Source organism: Sus scrofa, chromosome 3 (assembly GCF_000003025.6).
Source record: "Sus scrofa isolate TJ Tabasco breed Duroc chromosome 3, Sscrofa11.1, whole genome shotgun sequence".
NCBI lineage: Eukaryota > Metazoa > Chordata > Mammalia > Artiodactyla > Suidae > Sus > Sus scrofa.
Window position 1 is genome coordinate 5,369,008 of NC_010445.4, and position 19,976 is coordinate 5,388,983.

Consider the following 19,976-nt stretch of genomic DNA (forward strand, 5'->3'; position numbering starts at 1 on the left):
TCTCCCCCAGGCGGTTTGATCCCCAAGAACAGTTATTAACCCGGGCGCCGGGCCAGCTTTCCGGGAGCGTGTCGTCGTAACCCCGCAGATCTCAGCGGCCGCCGAGAGCCACGCGGTCCTTACCCTCTTGTGTGGCGGCCCCGGGCAGCCGCGGCTCTGCTGCAGCCCAGGGCCCCTGTTCCATCCTGTCTGTGGGTTCTGGGGGTGCACATGAGTGTGGGCCTGATGTGTGTACCAGTCGCTGTGGCTCTCTTGGGTCAAGTGGGTGAGGCTGTCCACATCTCCCGTACCCTCCGGGTTTCCCGGGAGGGCGCGGGCGTGGGGAGCCTGGCTCCGTTTTCTGTCCGTTACTGAGAGGCCTGTTAACATCTCCGGCTCTGTTTCTGGATTCTCCGCACTTTTCCTTATACTTCTCGCTGTTTTGCCTTGTGCATTTTGATACACACTTGTGTCAGGGAAACACATTTAGAAATGATAGGACCTCCTATAACTTGCAACTTTGACCATTTTGAAGGGGCTCTAAAAGTGAAAGTGTTACTGAGGGAGTTCCCGTGGTGGCTCAGCGGTAACGAACCCAACTAGTATCCAAGAGAGTGTGGCTTCGATCCCTGGCCTCGCTCAGTGGGTTAAAGCATCCGGCACTGCCGTGAGCTGTGATGCAGGTCACAGATGCCGCTTAGACTCTGTGTTGCTGTGGTGTACACCAGCAGTTGCAGCTCCAGTGCACCCCTAGCCCGGGAACTTCCATGTGCTGCAGGGGTAGCCCTAAAAAGACACACACAGCACAGAAAAAGCATACTGAGAATAAAGTCTGTTTTTACTGATACTAATATCGTTATGCCAGCTTTCTTTTGGTTAGAATTTGTCTGGCTTATCTCTGGCAGTCCTCTTCTCTTGTTTCTGCTGCTTAGAAATAGCTGCTGCTTAGAAATCTATTGATCTGTCCGTCTTGGTCACTTGACACGGAACATGTAGTCCATGTGTGTTTATTGTATCTCTGAGATGTTTGGAATGTTAGTAGCTATTTTGTATATTTTTCCTCCTTGTCTCAGCTCTTTTGGCTTTTTTTTCTAGCCTCTTTTTGGATTCTTGATTGGCTGTTGCTGTTGTTTCAGTTTTCCCTGTCTGCTGGTTTAGATACTGCTTCTTAGTTTTGTGTATGGTTATGCTAGAAATTACAGCGTGCATGTTTAGTGGAACACAGTCAGCCTTAACATTCTGACCCTCCTCCAGAGAGGCTGGAACCTCACGGAGCTGTCTCTCCACGTAAGGAAACCAGAGTCACACCTTCTTCTCATGCTTTCTTCTCTCTGGGAGGGGCTCACTGATGCCTTGGAAAGGCCATGTGCTCTTCCCGAGGGACACACAGAAAATGGCCATGACCCCTGCTTAGAGGGGGGCGGCCTGTGGTGGTTGCCACAGAGCCCGATTAGTTAATAGAGGCATGAGAACTAAGAGGGAGGACTGGTCAGTGGTGTTTCTCATAGTTTTATTGCATATTTTATTTTGATTATCTCAGTTAGTTTTTGTTTTTTGTTTTTGACCCCACCTGCAGCATGTGGAAGTTGCTGGGCCAGGGATCAAACCTGCGCCACAGCAGTGGTAGCACCGACTCCTTAACCCACTAAGCCACCGGGGAACTCCTTGACTATCTCAGTCTTATCAGAGCTGTAGCATGTTTGATCCTCAGTGATTTGTCATGAGAATAACTCGGTTTGGTCCAGCTCTGGGCGACCACGATGGCAGGTGATAGCTGTGCTGGGGAAAGACCAAGGACGTGCTTTTGTGCGGTGACACAAGTTTGCTTGTCAGAGTTCTGCTCTTCTGAGACGTTCACTGCTGTCTTTTTGGGGTCCCAGAGCTCCTGCTGTCGATCACAAGTAACAGCCGGAACGCTCTTGCTGGGCGACCCTGTAGAAACACAGCGGGAGCTGTCATTCCTCCCGAGAGGGGCAGGTCTCCCGGCTCCTGAGGTGGTTCCTGCACCTGGCTCACGTGCGAGGCCGTTTGCTTATCCTTGACCCCCTCTCTCCATCCATTCCCGAAAGGCTCCCTGGACAACGTTGTTGTTTTTCCTGGAGGGGCCAGAGCTTCATGTTTCCTTCTGAATGGGTTCGGGTGATGGGTTTCGTTGAGTGCTGTTTTGGGGGGAATGGTCGTTTAACCGACCTTATAAAGAAATACTGAAACATTGCAGGATGCACAGATAACTCCTGCATCGTGACCAAGAATGACCGCTGTTGACAAGATTCTAATACTGTCACTGTACATTGTTTTTTTTTGCTGCTGCTGTTTTGTTTTTTGTCTTTTGTCCTCTTAGGGCCACACCCTCGGCATATGGAGGTTCCCAGGCTAGGGGTCTAAGAGTTGCTGTAGCTGCCGGCCGACACCACAGCCACAGCAACACAGGATCTGAGCCGCGTCTGCCATCCACCTACACCACAGCTCATGGCAACGCTAGATCCTTAACCCACGGAGCGAGGCCAGGGATCGAACCTGCAACCTCACGGTTCCTGGTCGGATGCGTTTCCGCTGCGCCACGGCGGGAACTCCCAGCATTGTTTTTAATGTCGCTGTAATACGGACATGTTTTTGTTAACATTCTTTTTTTATAAAGTTTTTCCCCAGGACCTTTCCGTCTCAGATTTAAATGCATGTTCTTCAGGTATTTACACGGGACCGAGTATTCAGATCTTGCGTATTCACTCACCTGGCTTTCTGTGTCATGTCTCAGCCCTCCAGAGTGAACCGGTGCGACTTCTTAGAACACGCATTGTATGTGACTCCCCTGAGTCATGTTGGGGAACATTTGCTCCTAAAGGCTGAACATCCGGAGGGCGCCCTCGTCCCCACCGAAAGCTGTCCTTGTCAGGACGGAGCCGATAGCTGTTTTTATTTAACCACCCAAGTCTATGCTGATCAACAGTAATTTTTTTTGGCCTTTTTTTTTTTTTTTTTAAGGACCGCACACATGGCATGTGGAAATTCCCAGGCTAGGGGTTGAATCAGAGCTGCAGCTGCCGGTCTACACCACAGCCACAACAACGCTGTATCTGAGCAGTATCTGTGACGCACACCACAGCTCATGGCAGCACCGGGTCCTTAACCCATGGAGGGGGGCCCAGGATTGAACTCACATCCTCATGGTTACGGATGGGGTTCTTTCCCACTGAGCCACAGTGGGAACTCCCCCACAGTCATATTCCTAAAAACAATGATTTTCCCCTCAAACAATTAAAATAGAATCACCATATGGTCTGACAGTTTCACTTCCAGGTTCCTATGTCCACAGTAGCTGAAAGCAGCTTCTCAAACAGATACTTTCATGCCTGTGTTCACAGTGGCCTTACTCACGGTCCGCGAGAGGTGAGAGCAGCCCAGTGTCGATGGAGGGAGGAAGGCGTGCGCCGCACGTGGTCCTCGCCTTCAGCAGGGTATCGCTCCGCCTGCGGGGCAGGGAAATGCTGACGCGCTCCAGGGCGGAGGAAGCTGAGAGATGAGCTCAGTCACAAAGACACGTGCTGCGCGATTCCACGTGCACGAGGGCCTTGCATGGACGGTGGGGCTCAGAGAGACAGGAGGTGGCGCGGTGGGCGCCAGGGGCTGGAGGTCGCGGAGCTGGTGTGGAACGGGGCCGGGGTGCCTGTGGGGTGATGAACGGCGTTCCGTGCGTGGATGCCGGGGATCCCGGATGTTCGGCAGCGCGCAGGGTCTCCGTGCCGCGGAACTGCACCCTTGGAAACAGGGTGGTCGTCGTGTGCGGTGAGCGCTTTGCCACACACACGAAAGCCTGGGGAATGGCCTCCTGTTCTGTCAGGTGCTGTGCCACCTGCGACCCGGGCTGGGAGGAGGCTGGTGTGCCCTTGGGAAATCTGTCGGTCAGCACTTGGAAGGACCAGTCTCAGTCCCAGTAGAGGCCTTTAACCCCGGGAGCCCTCCGCCCCGCCCAGCAGTGAGGTCACACTTGCCTCCCAGGGCGGTTCCGTGCCCATCGCCTCCCGAACCTAGTAAATTTCAGGGGGAACTGGGCTCCCCAGCATCAAGGACTAGGGCCTCAACAGGGGGCTCTGGCTCCGCGGTCACGTTCTCTGGTCTCTGTGCAGAGACCCTTATCAGCCCGTGAGCCGTGGAGGCGCCCACCTGCCTGCCTGCCCTGCAGGGACGGCCCCGCACGCATCAGAGCCTCTATCCAGCTGTGCCCCGCTCCCGTCCTGGAGGCCCAGAGCCTCCAGAAAGAGGCAGGCCTGAGCAGAGGGGCGTCGTCCAAGGCAGAACCGCCCTCTGGCCAGAGCCCAGGGGCTGCGGGCCAGCAGCCCAGGCCTGGTAATCGGCAGCTGCGGCCACCGTGAAAGGAGCCACTATCTTCGCGTGTTCTCAGTAGGTCGGGAGCCCTTGGCTGAACGCTGGCCCTTTCTGTCGTCACCGGCAGGATCATGCTCAGCAATACCGTCATTTAAGTAGAAAGGAGAGAATATTTTCGCACTTACTTAAGTAATTCTTTCTGAGATGGAATTACCAGTCTCTTTTTGAAAAGCACTTTATCTAAGCGTTTTTACCAAAGAAAATGAAAACTCTGCTGCGTTTGGTAGCTGGACGGCAGCCAGCGACCTGTGAGGCTGATGGTGCCGAGTTTACGGAGGAGCAGAGCTGCCCGGACCTGTGTGCGACTTGCTGGGGGGCCAGGATCACTCAGGGAACAAAAATGTACTGTGCGCCTGTGACACACAAAGAGCTGTGCCCCGTGCTCTGGGGACCCAGGCGAGTCACCCCGGGGTGAGCCGTGCCCCGGGAACGTGGGCGTGAGCCACCCTGTCCGGCCTTCCCGGCCTGCCTCACGTGTCTCACTTGGGTGTCACCTGGGGGGCTCCCTCCTCGCCCTGGGCCTCAGCCCAGGCGTCTGTGAGGTGATGGAAGGTCATCTGACCGGAAGGTGATGGCCGTGTGGTCTGAGCACAGGAAAGGGTGGCTGTGTTTATTCATGTCTCATTTCCTAAGTTAATTGAGAAGTAAGGGTTGGAGTGGATCTGTGGGGCAGCGCTGACCAGGCCTCACCTCCGAGGGTTGGTGGCGTTTGGTCTGAGCGGAGGGCCGCGTGGCTGGACTTGCTCAGCAGGAGAGGGGGCAGCGGGAGCCGGGCAGGGACGCCGGGCGGCGTGTGTGCTGGGGGGTCACAGGTGGTCCCTCGGGGCGTGGAGACGCGGTGGGAGAGGGCGCCGTCCCCTGAGAGACGGCGGCCGGGAGGCTGGAGGCCGAGGCGACTCGGGGGCGGGGGCGGGGGCGGGGCGGCACGGCCTGTGTCCTCAGAGGTAGTAGTTCCTTCTCTCACCCGACTCCGAAGCAAGAGGTGATAGTTTCTTTGCAGGGGAGCCTTCGTGGTGTCCTGGACGGACTTCCTCGATGCTGTTCAGCCAGGAGAGCAGGGGTGGCCTTCTGGAAGGGCCGGGGCGGGCCAGCAGCACGTGTGCCCCGAGGCTCAGGACCAGTCGGGGCCGCAGATCCCGGGCTCCCGGCGCTGGGGGCAGCCGAGCGGGGCCGCTGCCCTGGGCTGCCCCGTGCTGGGCCTGTGAAGTTTGCTGCTCCTCGGGGTCTCAGGATGAGAAAAGCGAGGCTGCGCGAGAGCAGGGGCTCTGAGGAATCCCACCCAGGTCTGACCTCGGAGCAGGCTTTCCGTTCTGCTCTTGTTTGTCCGCCTAATCGACCTGCCTGAGGCCACATGATGGCCGGTAGCGACTGCTCACGGCTAAATTTTATCCTGTGTACCTTTGTGCTGGGTGGCGTGATGTTCGTGCACGCATTTTCCACCAGTAGGAAGCCTCTGTTCTAACTGGCCCTTGGTACAGATACGGAAAACGCCTGGTTCCTGGCCGCGTCTTAGCGGACGCGTGCACCGGGGACCCTTCCGGGTGGGCGTCCAGAGACGAGCGACATGTCCCTGCTCCCAGGAGCTTGTGGAGAAGAGAGGAGGGGTGGGGGTGTCGTGGACAGAGGTGCGTGTGGTGCATGGGGACAGTGTCCCCGTCTCAGAGCCAGCAGAGGAGACGACACCATGGGACCAGGCTTGCTGGAGGGCCTGGGGGGCTGGGACCGGCGCATTCCCCACACTTGGTACCCCCTGGGCCCCTCACCCCGGCTCTTCTGCAAATAGGCCCGGGACTTGGTGATGGGTGGGAGTCTAGGGACAGAGCGAACTCAAGAGTGAAGTCTTGGCTTTGGTCTGATCCACTGGCAAGATGGTGGCGCCATTTCCCGGGGTCGGGGCTTCGCCCTGGATGTCAGGTTCGAGGTGCCTCTCGGGGCGTCTGGGGAAGGCGCCCGCCTGGCAGTGGAACAGTCTGGCTTGGGACGTGGGGGTCCGAACCAGAGGAGTGTCTGCGAGGAGATTTTTGAAGCCATGGGGTGATAGAATCACGCGGGAGTGGATGTCCCGGGGAGAAGGGACGAGAACCAAGGACAGCGCCCACAGCAGCCCCAGCAGGGGGCCCAGAGAGGAGGCGGGAGGGAAGCTGGGAGACTGGCGGGAGGGAAGAAGCGGGTCCCTCGCCTGGTTCTGCTGGCGAGGCACCCGCCCAGCGTGCATTGGGCAGAGGCGGCCAGGGACAGCCTGGCGGGAGCAGCGAGGAGGGAGCCGGGTCGGAGGCAGAGGGCACCTGCTGGCTCTTTGTGTGGTTGCCCTGAGAGGTGTGTGAGCAGCACGGGGCTGGGGAGAGGCTGAGCTGCGTTAGCGGGCGCGGGGTGGAGAGCCTGTCGTCACAGGAGGTGCTGTGCAGGAGGCCGTGAGTGGTGACACAGAGAACCCAGGGGGCTAAGAGAAGCCTGGGCCGGGCGGGGGTGTCTGGGTCCCGGGCAGTGTTGAAAATGCCATGCTTTCACCCATGTTTTTGTTTAAAAACATGTTTTCCCCCAGATCATGCTATCAAATGTATGAATGACTGTACTTTTTTCGGCTATAAAGCTACTTAGTTGTTGGGTTTTTACACTGTATTGAAATGAACTCATCGCTGTCCGTGTCCTGCAGACAGCGGGGCCCAGCCCTCGTGGCGGCTGATGCTGGGGTCTGAGGATTTAAGTGTCTGAATGACTCAGTCCCCTGGCTGCTCTGGAATAAGCCCTTTGCTGCCACCTAGTGTCATACATTGTTCTTCCTGAGTTTTGGGGGGAGAGGATTATTTGCGGAGGATCTGAGAAATTTTTACAACTTGGGTAAAAGGGAGTTGCCGTCGTGGCACAGTGGAAATGAATCTGACTAGCATCCGTGAGGACGCAGGTTCAATCCCTGGCCTCGCTCAGTGGGTCAGGGATCCGGCGTTGCTGTGAGCAGTGGTATGGGTCACAGACTTGGCTTGAATCCCAAGTTGCTGTGGCTGTGGTGTAGGCCAGCGGCTACAGCTCCCGGTTCAGCCTCTACCCTGGGAACCTCCATATGCTGCGGGTGCGGCCCTAAAAAGGCCAAAAAAAAAAAAAAAAAAAAAAACCCACCCAAAAACCTTGGGTAAAGGAAACTTTCATTCAGAATACATTGCTGTCCTGAGTGTTTTTTTTTTTTCAACTAATGGACCAAAGTAATAATCCTCTCTTCTCACTAAGTGTCCCTAAAATACAAATAAGGCAGATGTTCCATTTTTAGTACGTACATACTGTAAACATTTTTATTGTATAAAGATTTAATTCTGCTTTTTCTTTTAGAGGATGGTGCCAGGGGAGTTCTGAGGCTTTTTCTAGAACCTAGAAATAACCCTGGACCCTTCACAGCCCATCGCAACCTCATCCATGAGAAGCTGCGGTGGCTCCCCCGTAAGCGCTGAAGTTACGTCCTCAGGCTGGCGCTGTGCTGGCCTGGACGTGCTCCCGTCATGTCTCGTTGGGAGGGAGGGAAGAGGCGTTCAGGTTTTGCCAGGCTGGAAACATGACATTAATATTTGGAGGCAAAATCCCCTTCTGGCTATTTTACTTTATCTTCTAGTGAAATCCGGGGAGTGGCCTCTTGTGGAGGGAAGGTTTGTTTTTTTTTGTTTTTTGGTTTTTTTATGGCCACACCCACAGCATATGGCAATGCCAGGGCCAGGGATTGAACCCTCCCCTCCGTAGCGACCCAAGCTGCAACAGTCTGATTCCTAACCCACTGCACCCCAGTGGGAACTCCAAGAGAGAAACGATATTTTAAGAACAGTGAGTGGTAAGGAATATACTTTAGATAACCTTGAAAAATAGCTACACCCTCTCTGCCATTCCTGCCTTCATGGCCAGAGTCACTTGGGGCGTGTTTGCTGTTTGCCAGCAGCTTCTGTTTGTTTTGAGAACTGGCCAGTTACAGCACAGCATAGGCTCTCCTTTTGTGTGAGGGCAGTTTCTCCTTAGATGGATGTGGCAGGAAAGGGGTTAGACAAGTGCATTTAAGTTGTCGTTTCACGGTGATGTAAAGAAACCTAAGCCCTCTGTGTTCATGTTTTGTTTCCGTATGGAATACCTCGTGAAATTCCCGGTGGGCTGCAGGCCTGGTGCTTTCTGCTGGAGTTTTTCTGGGTTAATTTCATTGCCACCCAAACCTGTCTTTATTCCCACCGCTCCCAGCTGGACAGAGCTTAGCCTGGGTGAAGGTGGGATTGGGGTGGGAAAAGTGGTTTATTGTTTTTGTTTTTTTTCCTTTTCTGGCCGCCCCACGGCATGTGGAGTTCCTGGGCCAGGGATCAGATCCGAGCTGCAGCTGCAGCAACACCGATCCTTGACCCACTGTGCTGGCCAGGGATTGAACCTGTGGCCCAGCGCTCCCGAAGCTGCTGCCGATCCCATTGAATCGTAGCAGGAACTCTGAGAGCATGTATTTTTTAAAGGGAAGAAAGGTGTGTGCTTCCCCCTGGGGCACCTTGGACCTGCAACTGCGGAACAAAAGCGGAAAGAAGTGAGGGGGCCGCTGTGAGCCCACCCCTCGGTCCTGCAGGAGCAGCTGTGCTCCTGGCAGAGCGGTTGTGTGAAGCTGGGCGAATCCTCCAAGGCCCTGTGATTGACTTGAGTTGACACGACATTCATTCTGATACAATCGTTGCTTTCATCTGCACGCAAATTTGACTCACTCGCCAAATAGAATCTTCCTGACAAGTTGGTGAACTGAAGAGTAGGTGTGCGGCCCCACAGTTCCTCGGGTCTGTGACCTTGGGCCAATTCCTCACCCTCCCTAAGCCTCATTCCACCTCTGGAGAGGGTTTGAAAGTGCCAGAGTTATTGGAGGTCACAGGTGTGCACACTCCCAGCCCAGTGCCCGGCGCATGCTCAGAAGCCCAGGTGGTGAATAAGGGTTGTTAATATCAACATTAGCATTTGCGTGAAGATGATTGAAACGGGATGAAAACAGATGTAGATTCTTGGTGGGGACCCCGAAATCCCATTAGCATGTAGTCGGTATTAAATGCGGACAAATGCTGGTAAAGAAACACTGTGTCTCCCAGTCTGATTCTGGGAGGAATTTCATCCATTTCCTATTATTTTCAGGAGCAGTTAGGAGAAATGTGTTGATTCCTCTGTTGGCCGAGGCAAATTGCCTCCTTCCGGAGTCTTTTGGACGTAGTATAAAGAAAACTGAAAGCTATCGGCTTTCTAAATTTTATTAATTGAATATGTAAGGCTTTAATTTGGAATTAAATCACATGAATAAATGTTTAATCCTGTGGAAAGCAGAATGTGGAGGATTTCCCCAGAAGTGTAGCTCTTCCCAAAACACATGCTGTCACCCTCCTCCAAGGCATGGAATCCTGAAACTCGTGAGCAGGAGCCGGGTAAGGCGGGGACGTGCCGTGGGAGCACCCGGGGGCTTGGCATTGAGGCCCGGGTGCTGGGTGCTGGGTGCCGGGTGCGTGCACCTGTGTGTGTTCATTCTCCTGCTTGAGTCGCTGTCCTTTGAAGAGGCGTCTTTAAACTGACATCATGACTTTTTCTGGGGTGGCTAGAATGTTCTTTCTCTCAGAGGCCTCTGGCCGCACAGGGCCCTGGGGAGGCTGGCCGAGACCTGAAGCCGTTCCCGGCACCGGACGTACTTCTTTGCTCCATTTCTACCCCTTTTTCTTTTCTTGTCTCCCTCCGTTGCTCTGGGTACCTCGGCCTGGCCGAGGTGGTGGATTCTTCTCGAGTCCCGGAAGGCAGCCTGGAGGTCTGCGTGTTGTCTCTCAGGGACCTCGAAGTTGTGTCCCTCTGCACTTGGTTTGAATCGTGCGTCGTGGCCAAATGACCTCCTTAAAGCTGTTACACGTATGTTCCCACGACAAGGAGAAACTCCTGTTTAGTTCAGAATGCTCCTCGAAGGCGCCGCGCGTCTTCTCCGCCTTCGGTGTCTGATGGGAATCGCGCTTTGTCATTTCAGACGTGCTCCGTGCGGGCGGCCTCCCTCGGCTCGGATCTGAGACCTCTCTTTCTAGCAGACAGGCTTCACCGCTCCTGTCCGCTAAGGTAGGCCTCTGCCTGGTCCTCTTTGGAAACTGAACTGGGTTGCTTTTCGCAGGGCGACCTGAAAACTTACCTGCGCAACGAGCCGGAGCCGGTGCGGGGGGACGCGCAGACCATGCTGCTGCAGCGGATGGCGTGCGAGATCGCGGCGGGGCTGGCTGCCATGCACAAGCTGCACTTCCTGCACAGGTGGGTCCCGCTCGAAGCTCGGGGGCCGCCGGCTGGCCGGCTGCGGGCGCGCTGCCCCTGGGTGCCCGCGTCAGCACAGGGGCTGAGCTGGGGAACAGGGTGCCGCGGCACAGCCTGAGGTCTGGACATCACTTCCCGCATCTCGGAGGGTGTGAAAGAGCGCGCATGGCTCAGAGTGGAGCGGGAGCAGCCCCAGTCTGCCTCCCGACAGCGCTCCTCGTCCTCCTCCGGTCAGCGTCAGGCCTGATGCTAACCGCCTCCCGTTCCTGAGATGGGAGGGGAGGCGCTGGGGCTGTTGTTTTTGCCCAGGCGGCCGCCCAGGCTGGGCTGCGGGGATCAGGCCGAGCAGGAGCCGCACAGGCATCGCTGGAGGAACACGTTCCTGTCCAGACCTTTCTGGTCCTGGCGAATAGCGAATAGCCACAGCTCTTTGGAGGATGTTGTATTTTGTTCGGATCATCGATGCAATTTTCTTTCTTTCTTTTTTGTCTCTTTTTAGGGCCACATGCACGCATATGGAGGTTCCCAAGCTAGGGGGTGAATTGGAGCTGTAGCCGCCGGCCTACACCACGGCCACAAGCAATGCGGGTACGGAGCCGCATCTGCGACCTACACCGCAGCTCACAGCAACGCCGGATCCTTAACCCACTGGGCGAGGCCAGGGAGCGCTTCCCAGCCCTCTTGGATACTAGTCAGGTTCGTTGCCACTGAGCCACAGTGGGAAATCCAATTATCATTTTCATAATTAGGAGTTCCTGTAGTGGCGCAGTGGTTAACGAACCCAACTAGGGAACATGAGGCTGCGGGTTCGATCCCTGGCCTTGCTCAGTGGGTTAAGGATCCAGCGTTGCCGTGAGCTGTGGTGTGGGTCGCAGACACGGCTCAGATCACGTGTTGCTGTGGCTGTGGTGTAGGCTGGCGGCTACAGCTCCGATTCGACCCCTAGCCTGGGAACCTCCATATGCTGAGGGAGCAGCCCTAGAAAAGACCAAAAAAAAAAAAAAAATTTTTTTTTTTTTAATAATTAAAACAACAAAGGGCTTTGAGTCCCGTCTGAGATGGTGATTCTGTAAACCCGAAAGGCGATTCCTGCTTATTCTCTTCTAGCCTTTTGAGCTCTGATTTTAGTCATTTAAAATTATTTCTCAGGCCTCTGAAGAAACACAGCCATGTCTCCTTAGTTGATTTTAATTTCGTTGTTTAACTCTTAACAGTCCAGAGGCTTGAAAAGAACACCTGTGTGTACCAACTCGGGGGAGGATGTCTGTGAGGTATTAAATCTTTTTGAAAGCAGGTTGCACAGGGGTATAGTTATACCATGGCACCATTTTAACAAGAAAGAAACCCCCTGCTTGTATTTGTTGGTGTGTGTCTGAACAGTCAGGGGAACATAACCTGTCAATTTCTCAACATTACTTCAGGCTGTGGGAAAAGGGAAAATTAACATTTTCCTTATACCTCTATCTTGTATAACTTGCATAGTGAGCAAATCACTCTGATAAAGGGCTTTTTAAGAGACCCTGAAAAATGATGAGTTTCTTCAGACTGAGGCAGCAACCTTTCCACAAAACTTCCAGATGTAAAGATCGAGTTGTTTTTTCAATGGAGAAATCATTCTGTTTTTAATCTTATAACAGGTTAATAATCAGCCTATGTATACTGTTCATCTTTTGGAAAACACAGATGACTGTTACCCAGCACTTGGTTTAGGAATTTTTAGATTTTGGAGAATGGAGAGTTTTAAAAGTGTCGCATGAGAATCAGCAACAAGGAGTACTTGTTGTGGCTCAGAGGGTTGAGATCCCCACACAGTGTCCGTGAGGATGCAGGTTCGATCCCCGGCCTCGCTCAGTGGGTTAAGGATCCAGCACGGCCACAAGTTGTGGCGTAGGTTGCAGATGTGGTTTGGATCTGGTGTTGGCATAGCTGTGGTGTAAGGCTGGCAGCTGCAGCTCCGACGCGCCCCCCCAGCCTGGGAACTTCCATATGCCGTGGGTGCAGACTGAAAAGGAAAAAAAAAAGAGTAAGCAACATAAACGTATCAAAGACAGCTAGAAACTGTGGAGTTTTTTTCATATTTCTTTCTTAGAAATTGTGTTTAAAGCCCAAGTCGGTTTTTACTATTGTGTTTTAAAAATTGGCTTCAAAATAAATAAATGAATAAAACTTGGGAAGGTCCCATCCATCTGACCAGCATACATGAGGGTGCAGGTTGGATCCCTGGCCTCGTTCAGTGGGTTAAGGATCCGGCGTTGCCGTGAGCTGTGGTTGCAGACGCGGCTCGGATCCCGCGTTGCTGTGGCTCTGGCGTAGGCTGGTGGCTACAGCTCCGATTCGACCCCTAGCCTGGGAACCTCCATATGCCGTGGGAGTGGCCCAAGAAATGGCAAAAAGACCAAAAAAAAAAAAAAAAAAAAGAAATTTACATTTGGGGCAAAATTTTGTGTATTTTTGTGGTGGTTGTTGGTAGCACATTGTAATAGCATTATTTTTAAATCAAAGTAGAGTTGATTTACAATATTGTGTTTGTTTCAGGTGTACAGCAAAGTGATTCAGTCTGTATGTTTTCATGTTATTTTCCACTTTAGGTTGTTACCAAATATACTGAATAAGGAGTTCCCTTGTGGCCAAGCAGGTTAAGGATCTGGTGTTGTCACTGCAGTGTCCCAGCTCGTTGCTGTGGCTCAGATTCGATGCTGGGCGCAGCAACGTGCCATGGGTGCGGCCAAATGTTACATATATGTGTTGAATACATAATAGCATATTTTGAAGTTGGGCTTTAGAATGTTCATTGGCTGACTCAAAATCAGGCTTTTTGGGTTGGTTGAAAGTAGAACATCTGCCAGGTCCACGTGGAAACTGATCTGGAAAAGCGCTGCAGTTAAGTTTTATATGGACTTACTGTCTCAGGGGCTTATGCCTGGGCCTTGGGTCGCCTGTGTTTCTGCCGTCAAACACATGGCTGTCCCGAAGGCCAGCTAAACAGCAGGAGCTGCCAGTGTGTCACGCCCCATACCCTTCTGCTGTGCTGGCTGCAGGCCCGGGACGTGTTGTCCCAGCCTTCAGTCTTCCTCAAGGAGCAGCTTGAGTCCAGAGCCACCAGGTCACTGCCATGAGCCAAGTGCAGAGAGCTTCCAGTGAGCGGCCGGGCCTCGTGGTGGCCTGTGTGGCTGGAGACCTCTTTGGGGTTGGCCCAGTTTTCCAGTCCGAGGTCCTTTCTGCCGAGAAACACCGAGGTTACTGAGTCATCCAGCCTCCGAGCGTGGCTGTCCAGTGTTATAGGGCCCCGTGTTCATAGGACCCCGTTTCCACGGGTGTGGGGTGTGCGTGTGAGGTCGCGGGGCGGGGGTCACAGCCGCAAGCTTGTGTCTGCGCTGCTGCGGGGAAGGGAAGCGGGATGTGGGGACGGGGTCCACCTGTGTCCTGCGGGCCTGCTCTTCCTGCCCTCCCTGCTGCTCTCGGGGGTCTGCAGCCCACCTGCAGGTGGCGAGTGGCGTCCCCCGCAGCCCACGGCGGGATTGTCTTCAGTCTCCGTGGCTGCCGGGGGCAGCCAGACGGGGGTCCAGGTTGTTCTCTCCAGCTTCCCCAGAGTACGCCGGTTACTTAACCCCGCAGAGCCGCCTTCTTCTAAGAAACGGAGGTGCTCTTGCCCTGAGGTGCTTTTGGGGAGATGGCAGAGGTGGTGTGTGCCACGCGGGAGGAGTAGGCGCGCCTGGCTGGCTGGTTGCTCGGGGGTTGGGGTTGCCGGGAGAGCTGAGGAGGTGGCACCGCGAGGAGAGGAGGGTTTGAGGGTGGCTCCAGCCTCGCCGAGCGCCTGGCATCGGAGCAGGGTCCTTCTGAGCTGTGGGCAGGCGTGATGCTTCCTCGTGGGCCGGGCCGGGCAGCTCTTGAGAACTCTTTTCATCTGTGAGCTCCCGCTTCCTGTGGCCGCCAGCTCCGCTCACGTGGCCGTGGCCCATGCAGTCACCGGCAGCTGAGGTGACAGCGAGTGCTGCCAGCCCAGGGGACCGAGCCAAAGCGTTGAGAGTCGTTCAGGGCTGGATCCCTTGGCAGCCTTGCCGCCAGACCTGTTTTTCAACTTGAAGGAAGAATATCCTGGGTATGTTTGCATTTCCTGACCCAAACCAGCCATTGACGTCAAGAGTTACCTCTGCTGTTAAAAAGTTACACCTTTGCTTTAGCTTGGCATGTTTTGGGGCTTCAGGAAATACTCATTTTCACCAGTTTTGAGCTGAATTATATCATCATTTTGCGTCTGGATGACACTACTGTTACAAAAGCAATTCCTTTTGGGGAGAGTTTTATGCATGTGAAAACCTTGTGTGTTAACCCTTGCTGGTTAACCCTCCTGCCTGTTTTTTCAGCTGGGGGAAGAAACCAGCTCCCAAATCGCCCTGTTCTTGGTCGTGCAGGCAAGACTAGTCGCATTCTTGGGACGGTACCGGGCTGACTGGGGGCTTGGGGGAGGGAGAACACGCTCTCCGTCCTGGGCACCCCTGGTCCTCGGGTCCCGGGAGGCACTTCCTCCTCCCCTGGGCGTCGCAGAGTCAGAGACCTTGAGGTTCACACAGTTGCATTTATAACGAGAGCCACAGGCCTTTCGCGTCTTTTCTCTGAGCCTCTCCTGTATCTAAAGACCTGCAGGGCAGGTGTGCGAGGAGCGGGGCGAGGAGGGAGGCAGCAGGGCGGCCCGCGGGGAGGGACACGGGACCCTCTGGATGGCTGGTGGCGCCCAGCTCTCGGGCCCACTCTTAGGAGGGGGCTGCCGGGGAGGCTGAGAAGGGCTGTCTGTGGGACTCCGGAGATGCAAAAGTAGGGACCAGTTCCCTCCTTCGGGCTGGAAGGTTCTCCAGGCGCATTTCAGTTTGTCGAACGCGGCACACGCTGCAGGGCTTCACGGCAGCCCTCTGTCGGTGCCCTGCCCCAGCAGCCCTTGCTCCCTTCGGGTCGCCGTGTGATGTTGTGGTAATTCTGGGGACGCTTCCGACTTTTTCAGTTATTAATATCGTGGTGATCTGGGATCAGTGATGGTTCATGTTACTATGTAAATATTTAGGCACATTTTAAACGGTAACATTTTGGTGGGGGGGGGGGGTTCGTTTTTTTTCCTTTGTTAGGGCTGCAGCTGCGTCACCTGGAAGCTGCAAGGCTAGGGGTCACATCAGAGCTGTAGCTACCGGCCTGCACCTCAGCCAAAGCAGCACGGGATCCAAGCCACATCTGCGACCTACCCTACAGCTCCCAGCAACACCGGATCCTTAACCCACTGAGTAGGGCCAGGGATCAAACCCACATCCTCGTGGATACTAGTCGGGTTTGTAACCCGCTAAGCCACAACAGGAACTCCACCAATAACGGATTTTAAACGAAGAATTGTACTTTTTTTTTAGGACGTACTGCTCTTGCACAGTTAATAGACCACAGTGTGGTGTAAACATCACTTTTCTATGCACTAGGGAACCAGAACATTCCTGTAACTTGCTTTGTAGCCAGATTGGCTGTGCTGCGGTGGGCCGGGACACTGCCCATCTCCCAGCTGTGCCTCTGCATGGCTGGTCACAGTGGCGCTGTCTCGAGGTTCTCTTCAGACGCCTCCACAGGCCTGATGGCTTCTGGAAGGAGCACTGTGAAAATGCCACTCACGAGAGGAACTTAATGATTATAATTGTACGTGGAGACCAGGCACACTCACGGCAGTGCCCTGACTGGCAGCACGTTTTCTTGGTTATTGATGGTGCAAGATGGACACACTTCAGTTCTCGTGGCTCAGCTTTCTTTTCTATAAATGGGTAGCAGAACAGGCCCCGCCTCAAAGGTTTGTTGTCAAGATCAAATGAGTTAGCGCATGTCAGGTGCTTAGGGAAACACCTGGTGTCAAGCAAGTGCTTGGTAAACAGCAGCCAGTTATCATATGACGGAATCGGTGGTGTCAGGCGCCACGCTGTCATTGAATTGCCTCGCTGTCAGCTGGTGCTGTCGTCAGCCTCCTTGTTATGTTTCAGACACGTGAGCTTTGGAACTGAAAATCTTTGAAAATAAGAATTTAATAATTAAGTTTTCGGTCTTCCACAGCCATATAAAGACCGACGTTTTAAACTTTGGACTCCAGAAAGTCAGTCTCTGAGAACTTTTATTCATGATTTAAAACTATAAATTAGGTGTCTGACTCTGTTTTTAGTTTAGTGGCTTTTTTTTTTTTTTTTTGGACTTTTTGCCTTTTCTAGGGCCGCTCCTGCGGCATATGGAGGTTCCCAGGCTGGGGGTCTAATCGGAGCCTACGCCAGAGCCTCAGCAATTCGGGATCCGATCCGCATCTGCGACCTACACCACAGCTCACGGCAACACCGGATCCTTAACCACTGAGCAAGGCCAGGGATCAAACCTGCAACTTCATGGTTCCTAGTCAGATTCATTAACCACTGAGCCACGAAGGGAACTCTAAATTTAGTGGCTTTTTTATTCACATGCCAGTTGTTAATTAAAAAGATGCTAAGGGCTAAAACTGAAATCCAGACACTGTAGTTTATTGTCTGTATGGGAAGTTCCTTTAGAAAAAATAGGTTTTTGGTTTTTTTTTTTTTTTTTTTTCCAAATTAGGTGTTTTTGAAAATTAACTTGTCTTAGATAAACTGTATAAGTAAGTTGTTTTAAGAAAATCTTGAAAACACGCTCTTTGCCTCCCTGGTGGAAAAGGCGCAGTTTGGAGGAGATGAGAGTGATTGATTTGGAAGGGGCTTCTTTATAATGTTTATGTATCTTAGAAAAAGGAGTTTAAAAACAAGCGTTTTTAACAATGTCGGTTAATCTGGGGTGCTAGAAGTTGTAACCTCATTCGTCTTTACTGACAGTAAATTGACTACTGCTGGGTATTACTCAGGTAGTGCAAGTTATTTTTTTAAAAACTCAGACAATTTGGCCTATTTAGAATTCTTTATTGATAACTCTACAAACACTAGGAAATGAGCCATAAATCTGGTATTAATGCAGAACAAGATACAGATATGTTCATCGTCCAGAGTTATTTGCCAAAAAGTCTGTCTGATTGCCTCAATTCTTTAAGTAATTAAGAATGTGGTACTATCTTTTGCTATGCAAAAAAGGATTGTAGCACATTATTAAGCAGGGAGCTCAGTACACAGACTCATCTGATTAATTGAGAAAGCCTTTTGCCATAGCGGTTTCATGTTGTGTTATCCTGGTTACTTACTGGTTTACCTTGCTCTCGTGTTCATTTCACTCTTTGTGTTTGCAGCGATTTAGCCTTGCGGAATTGTTTTCTTACCTCGGACTTAAATGTGAAAGTGGGAGATTATGGAGTAGGATTCAGCAGGTACAAGGTAAGCCAAAGGCTTAAGGATTCTCTCCTTGATCACATTTAATTTCATAGTCATGAAATGGTCATATCACAGAAGGCCACACCATTTTGGAAAGGGAGGTAAATCATTATTGCCAGCTGCATAATAAAATTCACACATCATATAAATATTTCTGTTACGTGTTCAGTGAAATTTTGACTCACGTTCAGTCAACTCGGGATTTGGATTTTTAAACTCTGTCGTAAATCTATCACCAAAAAAACTTAAGTACGTGAGGTTTTGATTTGTGTTGTTGGCACAGCCCGGCTGCGTGACGTGGCAGCATGTGGGGCCAAAAAGTGTCTTGCAAATGTAAGTCAGTTCTCTGTCTCCACAGCAGCTCTAGTGTCTTGAGCGCTTGCTGCATGCCACCTGGGCACTGCGACGTACCCACCCGCCTGACCTCTCCTAACCCTGACCGTACAGGGAGCCAGGTGTGGTGTCACCCTCATCGCACGGATCAGGAGCAAGGCTCGGTGTGTTTGTTGCTTGCCCAGAGTTGCATAGCTGGTAAATGGTTGAGCGTGGCCTCCACCAGTCTGTCTGACTTGAAAACCTGCACTTTTATTCATTAACAGGCCCGGCTCCCCTGCTCGGGGATAGGGCCTGCTGGCATGTTCTAAAAGCTGTTTTGCTCCGAGTCTGTGTTCTGCGCATCAGACGTGGAGTCCCTTCCTTTTCCAGGAAAGGTGACTGAGCGAGCGTTCAGGGCTCAGAGGTCCGCTCGAGAGGCCCAGGAGGCCTCAGGAAACCCCTGCCACCTTCTGCCCAGAAAAATCTGTCTCATGCCCACTTCTTTTTCTGCCTTGTTTTTTCGGGTGAAGTATGTGTTTTCTAAGAGTGACTTGGAATTAAATCGTTGAACTCATTAAAAGTATTACAGAACTCAGAATACTCTGTGCTTTCTAACAGGAGGATTACATGGAAACAGATGATAAAAAAATCTTCCCTCTGCGATGGACTGCTCCAGAATTAGTAACCAGCTTTCAAGACAGACTACTAACTGCAGATCAAACTAAGTATAGTAATATCTGGTACGTACTGATTTACCCGTTCTGTGAGGCTCTTGTCATTAGCAAAGTCCTAATACGTTCTTGCTTTTCGAGTAAGGGAAAGTGCTTGAGTAAGACGTGGGCACGCAGGAGCGCCTGACAGTGTGAAGAAGACAACTTACGGACGTCATAGCCGTTGCCACAGTTGCAGGGATGTGCTCACTTTTTGCTCACCCATTTGACGGTGATAAGCTCCATAAAAGCAGGAACCAGAGCTGTTTTCTGTACCTGGTATAGGGCCTGGCTTATAATAGATGTTTAATAAATATTTACTGAAGTATATGAAAAATACAGAAAGAGGTTTGGATCATTACGTAATAAATACTGTAATAAATACATTTTGGAGTTCCCGTCATGGCGCAGTGGTTAACGAATCCAACTTGGAACCATGAGGTTGCGGGTTCGATCCCTGCCCTTGCTCAGTGGGTTAAGGATCCGATGTTGCTGTGAGCTGTGGTGTAGGTCTCAGACAGGGCTCGGATCTGGTGTTGCTGTGGCTGTGCTGTAGGCTGGCAGCTATAGCTCCGATTAGACTCCTAGCCTGGGAACCTCCATATGCTGTGGGAGTGGCCCTGGAAAAGGCAAAAAGACAAAAAAAGAAAAAAGTAAAATTTAATGGAAGTTGAAAAAAATGTATCTAAGTCTTTGACTAACAATTTCTGTTACAGCTTTCTTAATTTTTATCCACACTTGTTTGTGCTGTTGTCCTGCTTTTTCTGTTTTTTCTCTTCTTGATTTCTTTTGGATTGATTTTTTTTTTTAGGAACTTTTTTTCCCTCTTAGTTTGAGAGCTGTATACACTTGTATTAGTTAACCTAGAAATATTAATATGTACACTTTGCTCACCTTGGTCTAATAATAGTTCTCATTTGGCCTTTCCGGACAATACCGGGACTCCAAGATCCTTTAACATACTTTAACTCGGTTTAGCTTTACACCACACACACAC

The 19,976-nt window shown here is 52.2% G+C and overlaps 1 protein-coding gene across 2 annotated transcripts in view; it reads left to right on the forward strand.

The window, feature by feature from the left end:
• The window catches only part of LMTK2 (lemur tyrosine kinase 2), an 86,986-nt gene that overhangs the window by 46,770 nt on the left and 20,240 nt on the right, over nucleotides 1–19,976 (forward strand). For both annotated transcript variants that reach the window (XM_021086090.1, XM_013995356.2), the window contains exons 7-9: nucleotides 10,487–10,620; nucleotides 17,873–17,957; nucleotides 18,888–19,009. In XM_021086090.1, the coding sequence (XP_020941749.1) occupies nucleotides 10,487–10,620; nucleotides 17,873–17,957; nucleotides 18,888–19,009 (341 nt within the window). The remainder of the gene's footprint in view (nucleotides 1–10,486; nucleotides 10,621–17,872; nucleotides 17,958–18,887; nucleotides 19,010–19,976) is intronic.